Source organism: Cryptomeria japonica, chromosome 3, assembly GCF_030272615.1.
Source record: "Cryptomeria japonica chromosome 3, Sugi_1.0, whole genome shotgun sequence".
In the NCBI taxonomy this organism is placed as follows: domain Eukaryota; kingdom Viridiplantae; phylum Streptophyta; class Pinopsida; order Cupressales; family Cupressaceae; genus Cryptomeria; species Cryptomeria japonica.
Genome location: NC_081407.1, coordinates 736,275,996 through 736,301,073, shown reverse-complemented (window position 1 = coordinate 736,301,073; position 25,078 = coordinate 736,275,996). Strand labels below are relative to the sequence as shown.

The window sequence follows — 25,078 nt, the reverse complement described above, 5'->3', positions numbered from 1 at the left end:
TATGAGATTCATAATAGAGAATCTCATGTGTGCAGATTAAAGAAAGCTCTCTACGGCCTCAAGCAAGCTCCTAGAGCTTGGTATGAAAGAATTGATAAGTACTTAGTCAGTCTAGGATTTTATAAGAATGATGCTGACTCTAACATTTACTTTAAAGTATTTAATGGTGAAATGCTAATTCTAGTTCTATATGTTGATGATTTATTTCTAACTAGTGAAGATAGTCTCATCATTAGGTGTAAGAAAGAATTAGCTACTGAATTTAAAATGAAGGATCTAGGTCTAATGCATTACTTTCTAGGGTTAGAAGTGTGGCAAAGACCTAATGAAATTATTCTAAGTCAAGGTAAATATACTATTGATATATTGAAAAGATTTGGTATGATGGATTGTAAACCTATGTCTACTCCTATGGAAACTAACTTGAAGAAGTTGAGTATTTTTGCAGCTAACTCTGATTTTGCAAATCCTTCAGAGTACAGGCAGTTGGTTGGATCCTTGATGTATCTAGTCAACACTAGACCAGATATTTGCTATGCAGTGAGTGCACTTAGCCAATTCATGAACCAGCCAAAGCATGTTCACTTGGTGGCAGCCAAGCACATCCTGAGATACTTGCGTGGAACAATTGGCTATGGGCTTAAGTATCCAATCAACACAGTAATCAATTTGGAAGGCTACTCTGATTTTGATTGGGTTGGAAATGTTACTGAAAAGAAAAGCACTTCAGGAATCTGTTTCAGCTTGGGTTCCGCTATGATCTCTTGGGCCAGTAGGAAACAGTCCTCAGTTGCATTAAGTACTGCAGAAGCTGAATACATTGCTTCAAGTGTGGCAACTAGAGAATCAATTTGGCTTTGCAAGCTTCTTGCTAGGTCGTTTGGACAACCTTCAGAATCCACTGTTATTTATTGTGATAATCAAAGTTGTATTAAAATGTCTAATAATCTCGTGTTTCATGACCGGTCAAAACATGTGGAAACTCATTATCACTATATTCGTGATATGGCACAAAGAGGTGCCATCCAGCTGAAATATATCAACACTGATGAACAGGTTTCTGATGTTCTCACCAAGCCTCTAGCTTGGGTGAAGTTTGATTACTTCAGAGAGAAGCTTGGAGTGGTGGAGAACACAGCATTGATTGAGAGGGAATCTGAATCTTAGTGATGCAATTCAGTCTGCATCTTCCACCCTCTTAGAGCAATGCAAGGTGGAGTCACCCTCTGCGAGCAATGCAAGGTGACAGTGTGTCCTTCTCTGGGAGAAGGCTAGGGTGTAAGACCTCTTCCACCCTCTGCGGGCAATGCAAGGTGGATCTATCCTCTGCGAGCAATGCAAGATGGACATCATGAAATGAGTTCATGATATTTATGTGTTTCATTGCAGGTATACTCTATAAAGCTTATACAATCACTCTTGCGGGCAATGCAAGATGAAAGTCATGAATGGATCATGACATGTGGCAGTTATCCTCCCTAGCTAAGAGGGAGTGTTGAAATAGTAGCTAGCTCGGATACCTATTGTATTTTAATGTTGTCAAAGACAATTGAAATACGCTTGTATTATCTTTATGTAAATGTGTTATTGGGTTGGACCCAAATGTAACGTGGAAAGGCAATTCAATGTGTTATTGGGCTAGGCCCAAATGTAACGTGGAAAGGCAAATCAATAACTATTGGGCTGGACCCAAATGTCTAACGTGGGAAATGTACAATGACAATATAACATTATTCAACAAACATGCAAGCCGACTTGAGGATGATTGGTGCCAAAAGGTTGATATATAACCACTCCAAGATGAAGTCATTTGAACACAATTATTACCAAATGCTATCTGCTCTCCTAGCAGCGATCCTTCCTCATGCGAACTTATATAAGGCAATTGTGCAAACTCTTCAAGGTTGATTGTGGCGAAGTTGTCAAAGTTCTTCATAAGGTCTCTTGTGCGAATCTGATCTAGACATCTGCTGCTCCTCCTAATCATCTGCTGTTAATGAAGGGCTGCATTCGTCACCGATATCTTGAACAGCAATCTGAGATAAGTAATTGCCTTGTAAACTGTCTGCATTTGAGATAATACATATCACATTTAAAGGCTGGGTTTTTCACCTCCAAGAGGGAGGTTTTCCCAGGGTAGTGGTGTCTTGCGTCTTGTGTTTTATTGCTGTTACTGTTTATTCACAGTCATTATAATCTAATTGGTTAAATTAACATCTGATTGCTTAAAATTAACACAATGTTCCTAAATTTCCCAAGTTAAGTCAGACTCATCTTCCAAGATAGTTGATGACCTTTCACAACAAACAATTGAAGACCTTTCTGTTAGAAATTAGGATCTTAGGATACTAATCATTATAAACAAGATTATAAAGTAAATGAAATATGAAACATACATGCAAAATGTACACATTACACAAGATATACATGGGGAAAACCCTTTCGGGTAAAAAACCCCATAAAGCATCATTTAATTAAAACACTTACAAATATAGTCTATCATAAAATAGACATGAACCTGGGGACACTCCTCCAATACTTCCACATGGCCAATAATACCTCATATGCATAGTGATACAACTCACCATAAAGCTCCAAATTCACACGCCTCTCAAATGAGAGAGAACCTCCTTAAATATAGGAGGAAGGGTGACTTCACTAGTCACACCTTTTCAATAACCTTCACTCATAAATAATTAATAATCTAATAGTTACTAGATTATAATTATTTCAAATGGGATATGCTTATAAAGCATATAATATATAAGGTTTTATAACCTTATATTAGAACATTATATATAAATGTTATAAGGATGTGATCCCTAATAACATTATGTTCTAACACTTTCCTTGTTGGCACATGATCCTAGAGAAATTGATGGACACTAAATAAAAGTTGATCAATGATTCAATACACGTGTTCACAACCAAAGTTTCTTGCTGCACAACACTTATGGGATCCATTTATCGTACTTGTTTTCTATAAGCACTTTACCAAGGCACTTTCTTTGCATTTAAAACTCTATTGGGTTGAAAAAAAGAAATTTTCAATAGTGGTCAAACTTCCAATTTCTTCGTTCTTCCCCCCACTACCCTAATTTAAACTTAAAGAGAGAAGTAGTAAGGTTCTTAGTTTCCAAGTGAGATTAGTATTTAGACATGTGCAGCTTGAATTTGCATGTGCAATTTCAATAAGGGTGTGCACCTACCATTTCAAATGGTAAGTAATCATATCTTAAATTTATTTGCAGGACATCTAGTGTGAGGTGGCACCTCCACCCCTACCTTTCAGCCACCTGCATTTAATGCATCTCCAATAATGGAGTGCTATAATCATGATTCTCATAGCCATTTGTAAGAAGTGGATATAGGAATTTAAATTATTTAGAGGCATTGCATTTTGTAGTTAATTTAATTCTTTTACTGTCATACCATTAAGTTAGCGAGTTTGAATTTTACTTGCTTTTAAGAGTCCACAAGATCCTTGAATGAATTCCTTTGACAAATTCAACAATTTTAGCCAATTCACAATGGTTTTTAAATGATTTATATCTCATATTGTGCATATCACTGCATTTGTATTGGTCAATACATTATGATTTAGTAATCTTAGGTAACAACCAGCATTGTGGTGTTACTTTGGAAATGTTTTTCTTGCTTCTAAGCAAACTCTCCACAACTTGTAGAAGTTCATCTTTCAATGCGTCCCAAACATAGTGTTGAGACTCAATGAAGACTCGTGGATCTGAGTTCTTGTTAGGCTCAATGAGTCTACAACCTCAAATCATAGACTTGGTCAAGGGTAACAACAAAGACTTACGAATCTGCCAAAACTGATAAAATTCACAGGATGTGCAGATCTCAACTGTCAGACTCAGCCAAGTCTGTGATAAAAATCAATAAATCAACTTAATTGTTTTTTAAACAATTTTCCTTCTGTTCCCTGGCCCTCAAACCCCCAGCCCCATCCCCGATGGCATTTTGGGTATGGGGGGATGGCCAGGGACGTCCATTGGCCATACCCAAAAATCTTCAAAATGTTTCCAAAACATGTTGCAGAATTAGGAAATAACATGGGAACATTTGGCAATCCCCGAGATGGTAGTAGACATATGATACGTCCCCTCACCCTCCCAAGGACAGTCAGATATCCCCAATGCAAGGCAAATTTTATGATGTTTAAAAAAAGAAAATCCTTCATAACACTTAAAAGAGACTGTTAAATATATCATGACATCATTATAGTAGCAGCAGTAACAGTATCATGATAGAAGTACAACAGCAATAAAAATAATCATGACAGCAATCAAAGCAACAACAGTGGTATAACAGCAATAAATATATCATGATTCAGATTCATAGCGTGTGATATAAGTTATGTAACAGTTAACACTACCAGCAATAATTTGGATTTTTTATTTTATTGTTCAAAAAAGTCTCAAACTTCAAAATTTTTGATAGGATATTAGAATCAGCTATTATCATAGTTACAAGACTCACTTAGACTTGGTGAGTCCCACGGCAAGTGGCTCAAAACAAGTCCTGGGGACTTGGGTTCCAGGAACCCAGCGAGTCTTGGAGACTTGCCGAGTATCCCAAACTTGCCAGACCTGGCAAGTCCCACAGGGTAGACTCCACCATGGTTGTCGGAAAAAAAAAAGATAATAAAAAAATGTAAAGTGGTAATCCGACATTTTAGTTCCTTTTTGGAAAAAAAATACAACCTTCCAATGTGTGTTTGGTTTATGACATACCATCTAGAATTTCCAAAAATGTATGAAAATGGTGTGCGCCATGAAGGTTCGTGTGCTGGCCCTTGACCCCACTAGGGGCGCTGCCCCCACCCTCATAAGGGGCATTATTCCTCGACCCCATGGGAGGTGTTGCCCCCAAACCCCTATCAAACTATAAGTCTAACCAAGTAATAGACCAATGATGAATCATAATCATAAAATCTACAAAATACATATCCTTTGTTGCAAATCTCTACATCTTCAAGAGCCACAATCAAGGATTATCTTCTTTTATACATTAGACAACTTGTTTAGTATACAAGTATTGCCACAGGGAAAGTTGGCATGCTACAATCATTGTACTACTAAATACAAGTTAAGTCATGGTTGGCAAGAAATGCCATTTAAATAAAAAAAAATGTATCGATCATTCCCTGCACAAACAACTCACAAAACAATCCCATCTATTGGTATCCTAGCTAAGGTCAAACTAGAATATAACCATTTATCTTTTTACTTAACCATACCTCTTTGTTAATAAGCTTGACAAAAAAACATGTAGTCTTGAAGGCTTCAAGAAAATTTTAATAATATCCATCACATAATTATGCACACCAATCACTAAGACACAAGCAAATATCATGGCTACATCATCATCCAAGACCTATCTTAGACATGAGCGCATGACTTATTGTGGTGTTGGGATGAGTAATACAAGCTCCTCTGAGCCACAGACATATATTTTCAGTTTTGATATTTGTTTAGACGCTATGGATTTCATAATCCATGAGATTTATATATATTTGACAATATTTACAATTTATAAATTTACATATCTATTAATGTTGTTTCCTTAGCTAAAAATTAAAATTCATTTTTGTACTCGTGTGATCAATGTATAATTGTGTGTATGCTCAAAGTAGCTTCTATTTGATTATTTTATTGTGTCACTATTAAAATTTATTCATTAAAGGGTGCATGAAACGAGTTTTGAATCCTTAAAAACCTCTATTTATATACATACGTACATACTTTGGGTCTGCAGTCTGCACAGAGTTTTGGCACTGAATCCAGGTTGGAAACAATAAATAGCTTGCCAAGTCTGACTCTCAACACTATAGTTTTAAGCATTAAAATAGAAGAGCGTTGAAAATCCATCGAATCTGAGAGATTTGTCCCCAATGAATGAGAAGATCAAAAGGATGCAGGAGAAATTTACATAGTTGGAAAAGTTTCAAGATGTATCAAGCTTACCTTAAGAATCCTTTTTGCAAATGTCACTACACCATGTGTTATTCCAAACATCATTTAGACAGAAATTGACACAAGAATAAATTTTGGAAATAATAATATTCTTCCCAGAAAAGAGTTTTGAGTGTCTGGTCTTACTCAACAATAACTATGTCAGAACACTTATATTCTTCCAAATTTTGAGGTAGGAAATGAGACCAAAAACTCATTCAGAATAATCAAATGAATAAATACAATATAGCAGAACATTTTCCATCTAAGAATGTGTTGTATCATAGTAAAGATAAGTAGAATAGAAGTAAAATACAAAGTGGCTGTTTCATCAATGTAAGCAGTGACAGACACCAAATGGAAAGATATATGAAACTTACATGCTATTCAACTTCATAATAACTTTTTGGGCGTCAATGGATATGGACAACAAGTAGCCATGGCCTTTTGAAACAATTCCAATATCGGAAGATGAAACTGGATTATACATTGTCGCCTCATAAATGTCCTGTCAACAAACTGCCATCAGTACATATCCAACATACCTTCATAAATATCATCTTCTTTATCAAAATTGAAAATGAACACACCTTGATAATATCATCTGAGAAAACCCCAGCAAATTGACTAGAATCAGTTGTTCCCCCTGCCCCAAGCATCCCAAGAGATAACCAATTCAACCATCCTCGAGGCTTAACAGGTACTTGCTCTTCATTCTGATGTTTGTCAAACGCGAAATCCCTGCCATCTGATTCTGAGTGGAGACCATTTTCTTTGAGGGACATATCCTGCAAAAATTTATCAATGGAGTATTATTTTTAGAAATTCAATCAGATACAATTTAAAGCTTCAACAGAGCTACAAGTTGTGTTCCTTGACAGATAAAATATTGAAACACAGGCACCAGATGACTCACTTATGTTAGAATTCAGTACTTGTAGCCTAAGCTTTGCTATAAATAAACCTGTTCTTTCATATTTGATATAATGAGGTGATCACAATCATGTAAACTTGAGCAAATCCACTCAGAACAGCTCCAATATAAATCAGTAATAAATTAATGATCTTTGTTCATAATCATTCATAAAGTCTTATTCAAGCACCAAAATGCTGTCTAGTGAAGTCATGAGGATTCTATATGCGAAGGGACAGTCATCTCCCTCAGTTGGTGATGACTGAAATTGTAGGCCAAACTTAAAATAGTATAGACCTATGGACATTATTTTACTGCTTTTGCTGCAAATACAACATACTAGATCCTTGAACTAGTAGACATAACTTAGAAAGATAGATATTATATTAATGTTATAACTTATAGTTACCACAAACAGGGACTAATACTGATAAAGGAGATGGAGATGGATACAAGTATGCCATCTTCAGTCGTATAGATCTATGGGCATTGCTTGACTTCTCTTTTTGCTGCAAATGCAAGGCACCAAAGGCTTAAACTCGTTAAAATAAGCTCTAAATAAAAATTATATTAATGTCATAGTTACCACAAAAGGGGAACTGGTACTGGTAAAGGAGATGGAGATGCATAACTGTATGCCATTTTCAATTTATATAAAATTTAGATTTTTAGAAACTACATTCATTCATTCTCATGAGAGATGGGTTCTTGTGAACCACTACTCATGAATCATGGGTCAATGAGTTTGACTCAAAAACTACACAATTGAATCCTAATAGCAATATCATAATTTGACTTGTTGTGGAAAAATGTCTCCTACTTATCAACTACATTGATATTTGATAATCGTCACCACCATATGAACAATTAAATTTTACATCATAATAACCACGAGATGACAGACAGAGACTTAGAAAGGAATACTACTATTTTAAGAATATGGTTTGGGGACCTGTTGATGTGTGTTTTATGAACATGCAAGCATCAGAATAAAATACCAAAGTACTTTACCCTCTCTTGAACAAAATCACCTCAGATGCTAAGGGTAAGATCAACTAAAATGATTCCAAGGTTTCTACAGTCAGGTCTTCACGAGTGGGTAACTCAATGGTCGATGTGAATTGTTGTTTTCAGTTGGGGACTTACACAATTGTTTGAATCAACTTCGCTTATCATGGATTTGGAATGGGTGTGCTGATAACTTAGGATTTGGCAATGTAGTTTTGGACTTAGTTCTAACAGGACTTTCTAAAAAAAAGAGGAAAAGGGCATAAGGATAGGAAATCTACTCTAAATCCTAGAATGCAAAAAGTGAGGAACAAATTCAATGGAATCAAACTGGGCAAGGTATCACCATCAAGTCGAACAGATTTTGACACAAGCTTAGTGCAATCATCTAAGGTGTATTTCATAGATTATCAAATTAATAACATCAAGCATTGATACCATCCAAGTTGCTGCATAACAATGGACGTATAATAATCGAAGTTAAGTTTGCATAAATTTCCAGTCGACCATGCACGGCACACTTACAATCAGCAAGAGGCTAGTGGTATGGATTAATGGATTCCACACAAATACATTCAACAAATTCTAATCTAACTTGGAGGAATTGAGAACCTTGAATGCAAAACAACACTTGAACAAAAAATCACCATCAAGTCGAACAATGATTTATATACAAATCTGCAACATCTAACAACAATTCTCAAAAATCTCTCTATTACAAATGAGGCAATGAGGTATATATAGAGTCTCATACAAAATGGATGGCAAAGATTAAATCAAAATCAAGGGCCGAGATCATGCCAACAAAGCCCTAGAGTTACCCTAATAGGGATTACATCAAAAAAGGAGCCACCAACATATGGCCCAATAGAAAGACACCTAGTCATCAAATAGGTTATCTTCTAGAAGATTTTGCCCTACATCTCTTTCTCTCACAGCATAATCCAAGAATCTAACTCCTCCATGCAAAAGTTGGGTAAGGTGGATCCTATTGTAAATCAATCACGTCCAGCGCATCCAAGCAAGCATCCAAGGTGTTCTCCCAATCTGGCATAAGCTTCTGTGAATTGCGAACATGAATCAACAAAGAGACCAAATCATCCATCTGATTCTTCTTCAAATAGTCCAATTGATTGAAGTACATGAACTTCATCTTGTCTCTCAATTCTGCTAAGTGTAAACCACTGGCTTCACTGACATCAACTCCCAATAATTCCTCAATTGAGGCAAGGATCTTCAACTGAATATCATGAATTGATCCTTCCATCTCTACACAATTCTTTTGTGCGCTCTCATAAGTTGATTTCTTCATGGCTAATGAACAATACCAGCCATGGAAATCGTATATGTCTCCATTATGCACAATATTCTCCCTGATCAATGTGGACATAGGAACTTTCTTCAAAGCTCTGAGGCATGGAATACTCTTCTCATGAATAGGTCGGAATTCCTCCCAAACTCCCTTTAAATACTGTATCCTGAATATGAGCCATGTTGTCCTGTCAAAAGCCTGGATAAAATGAGTAAGGAAATTATCCACCTGTCCCTTTGTATCCTCAATCCATTTCTCCACCTCCGAGAGTGTATCTCTAGCTGCCTCATAATGTGTATGTAGTCCACGATCAACTACAATAGAGGAAATAAGGGTGGGATTCTAACGCCTTACCCCTACAATATACTCTCTAAGTCTGATATTTTCTTCTTCACACTTCTCTCTCTTCTCTATCTCCCGGTCCAATCTTGCACTGATTGCCTTGAGGGTATCACCAACCTCTTGAAATTCCTGCTCTTTTGTAGTACGGCCAAGGGTAACTGAAGTAATCTGGAAATCCATGGGAGTAGCAATGTCCGTCGTCACATCTCCAATAGGAACAGCCACCTACGCAATCTGCATTCCTGTCTCATCTCTAGCTATATGTGACAAAATCTTAGCTTTCTTAGGTTCTTTCTCCTTGTTGCTCCTAGCTAAGTAGTCATCAATGTCGTCAATCGGCTGCGCCTCTACCATCTTCTTACTTTTCTCCATACTCCTCATCAGCTAATCAGAAATAGCGGCCATGTCCATACCATCATTGAGACATTTCTCGGTCAAGCTCTCTCAATGCCGAGATAACATCATCATCATCATCAAGATTATCTCTAGTCAAATCATATACATTCTTCCCCAAACTAACCTCCAAGAGGACAGTAGGAGATCCTGGTTCATCATCATCTTCATTAGGTGAAGCAGATGTAGCTGTGGCATGTAAATGTCGAACATTCTCTTGTAATATCATTGTGACAGAACATTGTTCAAACTCTTTGTTCTGTTCTCGCACTTCAACTTCCTTGATTGATGAGACACTAAGGGGAGGTGAAGGAATGATAGGTGAAGGAATGATAATCTTTTGCTTCTTCTTCTTAACCTCCTCAATCTTCTTCCCTCTAGCCTTGACTTCTCCTAATGTGTTCTTCCTTCGCTTAGGAGCTTGACTATCCTCAACCGCATGGACCTTGATATCACTGATAGTCCTTTGATCATCTTCGGAAGAGGATTCCTCCTGTTTCATCTTTTCATATGTGAAGGTAACACCCATGTCAACTAACCTGTTCATCTGACTGTCCACCCATCCTCTGGAGAAGCTCAAGACCTCTCTCATCAATACATTCAAATCTGTCACTTCTTGTTCTGACCAATTAGGTAACAGAATTGCCTTCTTCATTTCATTCTCATACTATGGATGCGTATGATCCTTGTCATCTAATATCTGATCAAGAACGAGGAAAAGTCCACACTTCCTCATGAAATCCACTGACATTCTAGACCACATTCTTCTTTTCACTGCCTGCTCGTCCATCAAGTTGGCCCAATAATCTTCTATGTCTAACTTGTGGATGAACTTATCTCCCTTGATCCTTCCAACTTTCTTATTTGGATCATACCTTTCTCTTCTTTTGCATGTTGCAAATCGATAGAATGCAAGTTCCTCAACTACTGTGCTAGCTACTGCAGCAGATTGGCAAACCTCCAATGTCTTCCCCACCGAAATAGGAAATGACATGCCCGTTCTATGTTTGTCCTTCTAGACAGAATCAAACTCCAAAAGTTGTCTCACCACCTCAAGTAATATCATTCTGTCTATAGGATACCTACGAAGCCTGTAAGGTTCGGATTGAAATCCATGAATCCTTAGGTATGTGAAAATGGGAAACTGTATGTACCACAATCCATATTTCTCTATCAGCTTTGTTGCCTCCTTGGACAACCTCTTGTGGATCCCGCCCTGCAACATTCGCGTTATGTACATAGTGAATGCATCATTCACTCTCTTATAATCTTCAATTTGATACATGTTCAGTTGTGGATAACATTCATAACTCCTGTACTGTCCTTGTCCATTCCTGACTTCACCTCTGCATATCAATCCTTTGTAGGTAACAAATCATGCAAGCAACTACACCAGGTAGGAAGTCATGGCGAATGACTTGGATCTCTCCACATTCCTCAGCTGAAAATCCAGATTGTCACTAATGATTTTTGACCAATCAATCAAAGTTCCTTTTAGACAATCCTGGATGAAATAGAACATCCATCCATCGTATATTGCACCCTGCGGCATCCACATCACTCGATTAAGAAGGAATACTAAATCACTATATTCATCTTTGAAATCTGTGCACATGAATGTCTTGGGAGCCTTCGAATAATGAGACCTAGGTTCGATCATCCATTCCTTGTTTACTACGGTCTTGCATGCATCCATCTTCTTCTTATATCTTTCTTCATATTCATCCTTGGTTCTATCTTTCATGTCTATCCCACGTGGAATTCCAAACACCTCAGCAAGGTAGGCAATGATGGCACCCTTAGGAGTCTTGCTCATTCGGGAGTTAGGATCGTAACATCGTGCACACTCCGGGATTAGCTCACTACACTGTATGGACTGCGGAAATCCAACAGCCTGATAAATACCACTCTTCATAATGTTTACATAAGCTAGGGAAGGAATCTGGCTTCCAATTCCGAACATCCGCTGCCGCATCAGGCCCATGTTCAGAAAATGCATATTCGTGTCTGTAATCTCCTTTCATCTGGATCACATCTAAGATTCTAGATAGAATCCCTTCTCAACTATCCTCTGTTGTTCCCTCCGAATGCTAATTCTGGACTTCGACATTGCACCTGTATGAAGCTGGAAGTTAGACACTTCGAAAAATTTATCCTGATAACTATTTTCAGAATTGAATAAGTTCTGATTTCTTAATGATTTAGACAAGTTTATGGATGGAAATCAAGAATTTTATCCATATTTAAAACGAATTCTGAAAATAGAACAAAAATATGACAAGATTAGGGTATGAAACCCTCATGAAATTCATTAAAATCATCAATTTTCAGACTTAACAAAGTCTGAAGGCACCTCCTTATACTTAGAAATTTTATCAAAATTAGAGTGCAAAGGAGTATACCAGATCAAGAAAAAGACTAGGAAAGGTGTGAAAAGTAGTGTTTTCACACAAACATTGTCTGAGGACACCTTCCCAAGTCAACAATGGCTGCCAGCAAATCTGAAGACAACCTACAACTCTATAAATCAGTCATTAAAATCATGTTGCAATCGCGTGTTATGCAAAATTTATGATGAAAATAAATTTCCCAAGGCAAAAAATAAATAAATTTGAGCACGTATGTAGGGCTGGAAGTGAATTTTCAGCCTGAAGAAAAGTCTGAAATGGAGTTTTCAGACTTACCAGCACCTCTAGGAATGATAGTAAACTCAAAAAATTGCCAAGAAATGGTGCAAAAATGCACTCCAAGTGAAATTACCCAAATAGGTAGGGGGCTGGAGATGAATGTTTTCTGAGGACAGCCCCTTGACAATGAAGTTTCAGACCTGCAACAACACTAAGAAGGTCTGAAAATACACATGTAACCTCTCCCAACAGCCCCTAGACAAAATCGCCTAAGGCACAAATGAGCTGTCAATGAAATACATGTCTGAAAATGACGTGCCCAGCCAACAATGGAGGTATAAAATATTCAGCGAAGGTAAAAATATCAGGTCTGAAAACAACAATGGCGAACTTCCAGCAATGGCGCCAACAATGGTGAAGTAAAATGCAAACAAAAATGGAGGAAAATGACCCCCAAACCAAAATCGCCCAGCTAGAAGGAATGGTGCCACCTTATAAAAATCGCCAAATCTGAAAAATCTCCAACTTAACTCGCTCCAATGGTCTCCAAAACAAATCGCCTATGGCTGGGAAGGAAGAAAATAAACAATGAAGCACACTTTCAGCCTCAAAGGTGGCAAGTTGACACTCCACCAAATTCGCTAGCTGGAGGAAAATTGCCCAAATCAGCAACATACTTGGCAAACATAATATTATAATACTGGCCTTCCTCTTTTAAACTTGTTTTTGCCTTGAGTTTTCACCACACAAGCAATGTGGGATAAAACTTTGTTACTTATACTCGCCTGGGTAAAATCGATTTGCTTCTAGAAGGTGAAAATCATTTAATATTCATTGCAAATCATTTATTAATTGTTTTTATTTTTCAAATAATCGTCATCACTTTTAAAAACAATTTAATTGGGTCACTTTATTAAAAGATTTTAAAATTTAGATCAAAATTGACCACTAGGGGACAATCGACTTTAATTGGGATAAAAATCCCAAAGAAACGTTTATTAAAAATCATTAAAACGCCACTTAAGGGAAATTCGACCCCTATTAGGATAAAAATCCTAACAAAATTTCATGAAACCTCGCACAAAAGCCTCCAGGGGAAAATCGATCTATGTCTGGAGTGAAAAAATTCCAATTCAAACTTGCCACTTAGCACAAAAATCACCTTGGGGGAAAATCAATCCCAATCTGGATAGTTATCCGGACCCAAAATCATTATAATCATCACTTGTGGAAATTCGCTTAAGGTTTGGAATCACTATCCGCATTAAAATCCTCAAAATCTTGTCATAAAAGTCCCCGTGGAATATCGATGGGCATCAGGAATCATCATTTTAGTCCTCATTAAAGTCATTCGTAGTCCTGGTGGAAAATCGTGGGTTGTCAGGAAGGTTTCCCACACAGCGCCAAATTTTTACCATCCTGGTGGAAAATTGCCCCATGTCTGGATAATGAGTGGGGGAAAAAATTAGGTCCATCAGGAATCTAATGGAAATTCACCACCAATCAAGATTTTGAGTGGGGGAAAGTCATGGGTCATCAAGAATGTGGGGGGAAAAGCACCTCCTATCTGGAATTTTGACATTTTGACCCCTAGAACATGGATTTTCATCCGGAATTTAACAATTTAACCACTCAAAATCATCTGGACACCTAGAATCTTTAATAAAACGTAACGGGACTTAGGCAAATTTACCAAAATTTGAGCAAAACAAAAGAAAACCTATCGGGACAAAGTGCAAAATCAACTTGAATAACCTCCTAGGAGCAAGAAAAACAACTCCTAAAGGTCCTGAAACACCTAGGCACTTAAAAATCACTGACGAGGATGCTCAAAAACACGTTAATGCTCAAAAGGTCTACACTTAGACAAAACTAGGATCATTTAAAATCTCAACTTTACACACTTGATTCTGTAACTTCAAAACCCAAAACGACAATTAGGCATGATCAAAAATCCAAGACTCGGGCATGGGAACTCAAAATTGCCCATTATGCTGCCAAAACCCTAAACTAACCAACACAAAAAGCAGCAAAGAGGAGGTCCCCGTTTGCAATGGGGCGATGTGTGAAAAGGTCACAATAAGACCTAATGACCATATTTTCAATCAACTGATAAACCTTAAATGTGCATGCACATCTTAAGCCTTATAATTTTTCCTCTTTGTACTATTATCTCTTTGGGATTTAATAAGAAAAACTTTTGCTACAAAAGTTATTGTAAATTTTTATGCAAATAATAGAAAATTACAATTCTAATTGTGCATTCCATTAGTTCATATACTCCACTCTAATAAGTCTCTCAATCTTTAGGGGATGCTTCTAGAAGGCATATAGAGACGCCAAGATACTGCATCTGAAGTCTCCTCATATCTAAAAGATGTCCCCATATTGATCTACAAGATTGGGAGGCAAGTCTCTATGTAATTATGATTAATGTCCATAAATGATCAAAGTAGGTCAATGGGGTTAAACAAGTATGTACAATTGTTGTATTGTGTTCGTGTGTTCATTCGCACCTTTCAGTGCCACACAAAATGCAATAGATGTGTGATAGAACCACTCTTTGAATTAATAGGATAAGCTCCTTTTAAACAAAACTAACCTTATCTAAATAATATGTACTCGCTATTTATAATTTGTAGTGTTTTTGGGGTGGTTCACACATGGTGAACAAAAATAAAGACGTGTCCTTTTGGATTCGCCTAGCCCAGAAGGCTGATATGCATTTCAAGTCAAAGCAAAAAGATATTTATGCTTTTTGACCGACATTTATGTTGTTCAGCTAAAGGTAGAGAAAGAGCAATGCAAGTACACATAAATTAAGATTTAGTTTTAACAACACAAACGACTTCATAAATTAAAAGGGAATTGCATACAAAGCTACAAGACCCACTTCACTCCTACCTACAACATAAAGCTAACAGTAGAACAGATAAATCACTTTATATACAAAAAACACAGAGGAGCCCCAACCTCAACTGCACAAAGCCATCACTTGTGCTTTGATATTACGTATCATCAATCCCCTTTGATCTCTCAAAACAGTCTAGTTTAAAATTGAACAACTAGAATGGGATTATCAATGACATGAGAAAAGGACAAATGAGTGAACTTTGGGCTTCTCCAAGTGGGTGCTTGGAAGAGGCAACATGTGTCTCTTGGTATTCCATCATTTTTTGCACGTAATGTAATGTTTATCGTTCATGTTTAGACGCCCAAGTTGGAGGGAAAGTATTGGAGCCAAGACCAATATCCTTTAGCATTTTGAGGAGGCAATCCAAGATGTTGGGACATTTGGAATGAAGAGTCTTCTTTGCACATTTTGTTTGGTGCTTTAGAGCTCTTGTCATTTCTATATAAACAACTCCTTGGATGTAGAAAGTGTGAGGAATAGTTGAATGTAGAGTTAATTCGCAGGAACAAGGACATATGGAGGCATGAGGAAGTTGTTCACAAATACACAGGTGCTACCATGTTGAAGGCAAAGAGGAGAATGGAGGTGAATGTATTGTAATCTCATTTATTTGAATGATAATGCATACTTGGCCTCTCTTTCTTGGTGGAGTTTTATGCCACAAGGGTTTCTCCACATAAATCCTATGTTACATGATGCTCTTATGTTGCTGATGTGTGCCTCATTGCTTCTATCTTATGATGATGTTATGCTTTGTTTATTGCTGTTATAAGTTCACATAAGGTAGTGCTAATAAGCATGATATGATGACTGACTTTTAGCAGCATAAAGAAGAATGATCTAAGCATGGTATTTCCACATTAAGGCAACTTAATTTTCAAATTTGCATATAAGTTTCATATTTTCATGTTGTAGTAGTGCAAGCCTTGTATCTCATCCTTTGATTGATTATTTGGATAGAAATTGAATTTTCCAATCTTTGGTATTTGAATCTGAATATTTTTCAACATTATTCCGAGTCCCATTGACCCATCTTGGTCTCTTTCCAACATTAATATAATTTCTTTCTTTGATTCTTTCTTTCTATGGTTTTGTCAATGGGTTGAAGTAATGTAACTCATGTATTGTCAAAGGTTCTGTATTGAAAGAGGCCATGTCCATTCACATAATCTTCATCTTATCAGGTAACCAAAGTAGTAATTCCACAAAAAGAGCACCAAGCTTGTAGGAAAAATAATAGTAATTCAAGGTAATGAGGGTAAAACAATGATAAGTGCACCTTCGGTCCATGAATGGATATGTTCCTTAGGTCAAATTCTTAGAAAGCTTGATTTATGCTAAAAAGGAATAAAGGGAAAAAGAGGTTTATGTGTCACCAAGAACAAGAGCTAGTATCAGTAATTTTAGAAACCTAGCCATGGTGCAGATCTACAGGATAGTTCTCAAAAGATTGATTTTTCACTTTCCTCTCCTGATCTTCAGTTAATAGATATGATGAAGGAATATATGATCTAAATTATATGCCTTCAAGAAAGCAAACAGAGATTAAAACTCATAAGGTTTGAGTAAAACAAGGCTTGCCATGTTAGTTTGAATGCATAATAAAGCCTGCTAATTTAATTTATTTTCTTGATCATGAAAGCTCTTTCTTTAATTCATATTTATTGTTTTAAGTCGTTTACCATTCCTTTGTTTAAGTCATTTAATAGGATATGATGAAGGAATATATGATCTAAATTATATGCCTTCAAGAAAGCAAACAGAGATTAAAACTGATAAGGTTTGAGAAAAACAAGGTTTACCTAGTCAGTTTGAATGCATAATAAAGCCCACTAATTTAATTAATAAATTAAAGAAAGTGCTATAGCTAAAAAAAAGTTAGTAAATAGAAGAAAGAAATTGTAAACGACTTAAACAACAAATATAAATTAAAGAAAGAGCTTTGATGATCAAGATAATAAATTATTCAAAAACTACAATAATCGTTGTAGTTATAAAAAAAGAAAATAAAGCTGAGAAACTTAGAATTATCAACGACTGCCACAATTTAAAGCAATGCCAAAGACAACTTCACTATTTTCCACCCTGTTTCAATATTCTGCATTTGCACCATATACCAGAATTACACTTCAGTCAGTGAATCTAATTTTATTTGTTTTCAAAAAGGGAAAACAATAAACACAGCGGAAGAGAAATGACACAATTTTAAGGGATTCCCCAGTGAAAATGAAACTCTGGAAGCAAACAAGATTATACATAATGGAATTAAGTACAATATGCACTACAACACAAAGCACATGGCAAATTGATTCTATGAAAACTTTGCATAAGTTCCAGATATATCCAGGACAGGACATTTTCATATCAAAAAATATGCATTGGCATTTTTAATGGTGATCCTCAAAAAGAGAACAGATGAAGAAATTGAATTCCAAAATACTAAAATTTGACAGAAAATTTACCTTTATCTGCAAGTGACTTTCTGCAATAGACCTGTAGTTTAGAATCTCATCCATTTCAAGATCTTTCTCCATTTCCTCTAGTTCATGAAGACTATTGTGATCAAGACGCTACACCAAATAAGTAAAAATACATACTCAGATCAAATGAACCTTCATTTATAACAAGATGTGCCTAGTCTACAAGAAAAGGTAAATAGCAACAAAATATAACTGGTCCAACTACCCCATGCAGTGGAAATGATGTACAAATACATCATCTATATGTCCAACACTTGAAAAACATGAGTTAAATGCAACTATTAAAAATAGCAAGAAAAGAAGGCAAAACAATATCCTTCAGTGACACGGAAAAGTAAATCACAATTAAACTTAATAATAAAGCAAGGGAAGGCATAAAGCAACTCCAATTTACTTTAAACTACAGATTTGTAGGAACCTTGATCATAATATTGATGTTATACAGAAACTTATGGAGATCTCTTATGCATCGATCTATAACATCTATCATACAGAAGAAAGACAATGGAGATGATGAGTAACATACCCAATCATCATCAACAAGACAACTTGAAGGCAGCACGATTGCATTCTTATGAATCACAATATGGATGCCAAACAGAAGTATAGTTGTCATAGCAACAATTCTTATATGCATCAAGCATCCATGAACCGAAGAGGAGATAACAGATCGAAAATTGTCAAAGTTTTATTAATAGACTCGATAAAGCAAAATAACAGTCTGCAAGATTATCGCCATCAATTGATTTGGAAGAAGTGCTCAACACTTACTATCGCTGGATAAGGAGGATTTGATAGTCCATGTCAAAGGAGGGAGTTCGTGTTGGCATTATGTGAACCGGTATGTGGACATAATGACATTGTATGTTGTCATTGATGTCAATATGTTGAAGAGGTATGAACCGGCATATGTGAGAACCGGTATAACACGGTGAACCGGCATGTCAAGGTGAACAGGCATATAGTCATGGGAACCGGCACATGGAAGCATTGTATGACTACCGGTTGGTAGGTAGTTTCCACTTCAAGATTTCCGGTTGGAGTACCTCAAACCTGAGTGACTCAATCGGTGATCTTTGTGTGATGAGTTAGCAGTATAACAAAGAACAGATCGTGTTGCCACATCAGCCTTGTGCGCGTGAAGGATCTTGCATGAAAAAGACTATCCCTATCTACCTCGGGAATGTGCGAAGTTTGTAAACGGTGAAAACGCGTGATAGATTATCAGCCGCCATGAAATCGGTGGATAATGAACGATGGAGAATGTCTTGAGATTTATTCAAGATCTGTTGCATTCAATACAGTATGATCAACGGTCAGGATTGAACCGTTTGAATTCCTTAACCTAACAGGTCTAGGGTTTAGGGTTTATGCTACCGACCTGTCTGTTGTCCTATAAGGTCGATGTTGTGATTCTTTCAGAGGTTGTTGGCAAAAGTTGTGTGTGAGTATCCAAGAGAAGGGATACGTGATTCTTGCCAGACCAAAGGAGAGAAGTGATACCTGCAGAGTGTAAGTGCAGAAGGTGAAGAGGAGCTTAAGCGGATCTGCATTGGCATTGAGTGTTGTTACCAGATCATTGTAATACCTGTTGATCTCTTACCACCTCAACAGTTGGAAAATCCCCTAACAGGGTAGCCTTAACCGGCTTGTTGTAAATCCCTTAACAGGGTAACTCAAAGTTATTGAGATCTGGAAAGCTAGAGAGCTCTGGAAATCCTTTAGCTATTGAGTTCTTGAAATCCTCTAACAAGGTACCCTTAACCGAGTATTGTAGCCATCCCTTAACCGGGTGATCTCTAACAGGATCGGTTCCTAGCAAAACCTTTTGTAACGTCTTTAACCGGACAAGGCTCCTAACAGAGCGGACTTCCAAAGAGTTCAAAAACAGCTTGTGGGTATTCATCCCCACCGTGGTTTTTCCCAGTTGGGTTTCCACGTGAAAAATGTGTGTCATGTGTGATGCTTTTATCTTGTGATGCTTTGTTATTGCTTGTTAAGCATATGATGGTTCTGTGTTTTATGCCTGTCAATAAAACATGTTGAACTAGCTGTTGTGAAGATATGATGATAGATTACCTGTTCATGCATAAGGGTGAAATGGTAGTGTAGTTTTGAAGTTGAGTGGAAAGCTAAGTGAGTAACCGGTTTATGATTGTTTTAGTTGTTCTGGGTTTTACCGGTTGCACTCTGTTTCAAACTGGTGTCACTGTTTGCCAGTCATTTGGAGTAATTGCCATTGAACCGGTTTAGGACTGTATTTTGTCTGTACTGATTCACCCCCCCCTCTCAGTACCGGTTTGGTACTATTCATTCATCATTGAATTATCAGTTCGAGTTTAAGACCAATGGGCCAAACAATATCGATTAAGGCCTTAACAAACCTGATCACCAACTAACCATTCCATTGGTTAGTTATGCAAACAATAATAGCGCAACTCCGATCAACAATGATTAATTAATCCTTAACAAATGATCATATAAAGGAACAATTAGAGGATATGTCCATTCCAAGAAGAGATACAACCCATCAATTGCCATGTCCCCTCCTTGATTAATATTTAATATAATATCTATTAACAAATGATTATTTCAAACAATTAAATACTTATTTTGATTAATATTTATTAATAATAATATTTGAAATATTCAAGTTAAAAAATAAATTAATATTATTATAAACATAATTTATATATTATAAATTATAAACATAACTTACATATTCTTAATTGCAAACAACTGTGATTTGATTTTAATAAATATCATGCCAAAGGGTGCGATTTGCTAGAAGAGATACAACTCTTCATATCTATATCTCCCCATCTCATATTAAAGAGACTGGGATATCACTTCAAATAGGGGGTGACAGAAAATACAACATGATGCAATGATCTCAATCTCAATATGCAGACTCTTTCACAATTAAATGATTCAAAAGGTAATGACCTGATTAAGGAAATGATCATGAGAAGCACATCAATGGAAATTAAGAACAAACAATACACGTAAATGATGAATTGCAACATTTGTCATTCTGTCATTGAACTACGTTCTTGGATTTCAGTGAGCGCAATGGTTGAAGATGCAATGGATATATGTGTAGTGATATATTAAAGAAACATGGTGGCTGACTTTATAAAAGGAATTCCTCAGAGGTTATATACGTCAATCTAAGAGGGCAGCGATCATATAATACAATGACCAAATATCTAATACAACAAAACCATGCGAAGGCTTACCAGCGAACCAGATTGTATTCTAAAGCATATAAAAAGGCATCGGTTTGAAGACATGAAGAACTCCTATGTGGATCACCGCTATAACATCCCTGATATTACCAGAGAGTAATATATCTCTGGCCAACGAAGAATCGTTTAGGCATGGAGCAATCCATCTCAAAGAGAGTGTTTGATTAATCAAACAAATATCAACTCATAGTATGACTAAGCGACTGATATAAAGGTGACAAAAGTTCCATAAATAAATAAAGTACATTGCAAAAGTGAATGAAGAGGCAAAGATGGTTATTAAAGATCTTTAGTCAGTGACTAATATTAGAGAAAGGAAGCATCGATTAAATTTGGAAAGGAAGCAATTAAAGAACAGATTATTATGTAGCGATCTAAGACAGTGATCAAGTAAAGTAATCATTATTAAGGCAAAAGGTCACCTCACTTAAAGACACATATCCTATGAAAAGGGGTGCTTTCAAAGACTACTACACCTTTTGATAAAGATATATATAGAGGTTTACGTAGTATGATGTGGAAAAAGGAAAAAAACAGGAAATATACAAAGAGTAAATATATAATACAATAAAAGAGAAGAGTAAGTAGATGCTATATGAAAAATAATGCTATATTTGATTTAATTATTTGTATTAAGTGGGTTGTCACTCTGTTGTGACGTATTCACACATCGCCCCATTATAAATGGGGACCCCTACTTTTTGCTTTCTGGGGTTTGTTTTTCTAGGTTTTTTAGGGTTTATCTGTTAGCCCTGTGCATTTTGAGTGTCGCCAGGGGGATCACTAGGATGGTAGGCTCTGCTTGAGCCAGGGTGAGTCCACGGGGCCCCAGAATTAGGGTTTCTTTGAGAGTCTTCCTTAGGGCCTGGTTTTGCTCTTGTTGCTAATTGTGTCTTGCTTGGTGAGTGAGTATCATCCTTGAAGGTCTAAGCTAGGTCAAGTTGGTGAGTGATGAAGCCTGGAATGTCGTCCTGATCTTCAAATGCCTTGAAATTTGGCTAAGTCTAGAATGTCTTCTTGATCCTGAAATTTGACTAAGTATGGAAAACTGAAGAATCCTCCAAAAACTAGATTTTGCATTATAATTCTTGGAGGTCTGAAACCACTCTCAAACATCCTAACAGTATATATGGAATATAACTTAAAGTATAAGAAAGAAGAAAGATATAAGGAAATGTCACTTATACTTAAATGTTATATTCCATAAAATAATCCTAACAGAGAGGCCAAAATGTCAAATTTCGCTCCTAACCCTTCCAAAGGGTCCAGAGCGAAATTCTCCATAAGACATTCTAGTTTGACCCAAACTTAGAACTAACTCATTCCCAGGCATTATTGAGGGTAAAACACTTGTTTGGATGGAGAAATGTGAGGAATGAAGTCAAGATCTGAGCCTAAATGTGAATTTCGCTTCTAACCCTTCCAAAGGGTCCAAAGCGAAATTCTCCCTAGACACCTTTTTTCTCCTTGTTTGCACTGGAAACCTTGATTCCTTGGGCATGGTAAGGGCAAACTGACATATTCTTGCCTTAGGAAGTGATTTGAGGTGTTTGAAAGTGTGGATTTTGTCTAAAGCATGAATTTCGCTCCTGACCCTTCCAAAGGGTCCAGAGCGAAATTCACCTTTTCCTCTATTTTGCTCTTTCATATGGCCAAGTTTTGGATTTTTGAGGCATAGTTGAGGAGACTTGGATGCATGTTTGCCTTAGAGAGGAGGTTTAAGACTACAAAATGGTGAAAATCAACCTAGAATGGAAATTTCGCTCCTGACCCTTCCAAAGGGTCCAAAGCGAAAATCCTCATAACCCTCACTTCCTTCCTAATTTTGGCTAAAGTGTTGGTCTCTAAGGCATGTTGGAAGGTAGATTGATGTGTTCTTGCCTTGGGGGATGATTGAAAGCGTTGAAAAGTGAAGATTTTGCCCAAAGTGTGAATTTCACTCCTGACCCTTCCAAAGGGTCCAGAGCGAAATTCATTATAAACCTCATTTGCTCCCTTGTTTGGGCTTAAAACTTTGTTCCTTGGGTGAAAACGATGAAATTTTGTCTTGTAATGAAGAATGAGATTGAAAGGATGAAGAACCAAGTCAAGATTGAGATTTTCGCTCATGACCCTTCCAAAGGGTCCAGAGCGAATTTTCTCAAAACCTCTCTTTTCTCTCAACTTTGTGCTAGATCAAGTGTGGGCTAAGGTAAATTCAAGAAGGAGATGTCCCTAAGAATGACTTTGAGTTGCTAGTGATCCAAGAATTTGAAGGAATTGAGCAAAATAGTGAATTTTGCTCCTGACCCTTCCAAAGGGTCCAGAGCGAAATTTCTAAAATCACCTATTTTCCTTGCAGGTCAAGTCAAACTTTGAGTTTTTATAGCTTGGATGAGTGTGAGGAGAGGTGTTCTTGCCCTTTTGAAGTTGATTGAGGTTGAAAGATGGAGGAGTAAGCTCAAATCATGAATTTCGCTCCTGACCCTTCCAAAGGGTCCAAAGCGAAATTCTTCAAAGCACCTATTTTCTCCTTGGATGAGGTCAAGACTTTGGTTCCTATGGCATATATGGAAGTGGAGTGATGTATTTTTGCTTGGCAATATAGATTGGAGTTCAAGAAATGAAATATCAAGCCTAGAATGTGAATTTCGCTCCTGGAATTGAGCAAAATAGTGAATTTTGCTCCTGACCCTTCCAAAGGGTCCAGAGCGAAATTTCTAAAATCACCTATTTTCCTTGCAGGTCAAGTCAAACTTTGAGTTTTTATAGCTTGGATGAGTGTGAGGAGAGGTGTTCTTGCCCTTTTGAAGTTGATTGAGGTTGAAAGATGGAGGAGTAAGCTCAAATCATGAATTTCGCTCCTGACCCTTCCAAAGGGTCCAAAGCGAAATTCTTCAAAGCACCTATTTTCTCCTTGGATGAGGTCAAGACTTTGGTTCCTATGGCATATATGGAAGTGGAGTGATGTATTTTTGCTTGGCAATATAGATTGGAGTTCAAGAAATGAAATATCAAGCCTAGAATGTGAATTTCGCTCCTGACCCTTCCAAAGGGTCCAGAGCGAAATTCCCCAAAACCACTTTTTTCCTCAATTTTATGCCAAGTCTAGGGTGGTTCAAGGTGAATTAGGATTGGGAGTGTCCTTAGGTGTGACCTTGACTTGCTAGTGATTATCAAAATGATGGAAATTAGCCCAAACCAAGGATTTCGCTCCTGACCCTTCCAAAGGGTCCAGAGCGAAAATCCTAGGATCACCTATTTTCTTTGCAAGACAAGTTAAGTTTTTGGTTTTTATGGCCTAGATAGGAGTGAGGCGATGTGTCCTTGGTCTTGGAGGTGGATTGGAGTTGAAAGAATGAGGAAATAAGCTCAAAACAAGATTTTCGCTCCTGACCCTTCCAAATTTTGTGCTAAGTCAGGCCTACATCTAGGTGAGAGAGGCCCTTTGGATTGCCTTTGAATGATTTTTGATCACCAAAAATGCAAGTTTTGAGCTAAAACATGAATTTCGCTCCTGACCCTTCCAAAGGGTCTAGAGCGAAATTCTGGATAGGTCCTGTCCCTGGCTAGGATTTTGAGCGAATTTTCCTTTTCAAGCCTTTTTAGGATCAAGCAAATGTTGCCAAGTTGAGAAATGGATTCAAGTGCAGGAGTTTAGAGGAAACAAAGTGAAAAGAATGGAGCTAGGTAGGAGAAGACAAGCGAAACATGAATTTCGCTAATTCCTCCTTGTGAAATTCTTCAAACTACCAATTTCCTCCTTGTGTCAAGTCAGGACTTTGAGTCCTAAGGCATGGTTGAGGTTGAAATGATGTTACTTTGCCCTGCAAGATGAAAGTGAAGTGAAGGAGATGAAGAATCAAGCCTAAGACTTGAATTTCGCT

At 37.0% G+C, this 25,078-nt stretch overlaps 1 protein-coding gene across 2 annotated transcripts in view; it reads right to left on the bottom strand.

Annotated features, from left to right (window-relative positions):
* Window positions 1-25,078, bottom strand: part of LOC131074913 (uncharacterized) — a 305,681-nt gene that overhangs the window by 181,785 nt on the left and 98,818 nt on the right. For both annotated transcript variants that reach the window (XM_059218550.1, XM_059218551.1), the window contains 3 exons: window positions 17,947-18,054; window positions 6,566-6,763; window positions 6,356-6,483 (listed from right to left, as the gene is read on the bottom strand). In XM_059218550.1, the coding sequence (XP_059074533.1) occupies window positions 6,356-6,483; window positions 6,566-6,763; window positions 17,947-18,054 (434 nt within the window). The remainder of the gene's footprint in view (window positions 1-6,355; window positions 6,484-6,565; window positions 6,764-17,946; window positions 18,055-25,078) is intronic.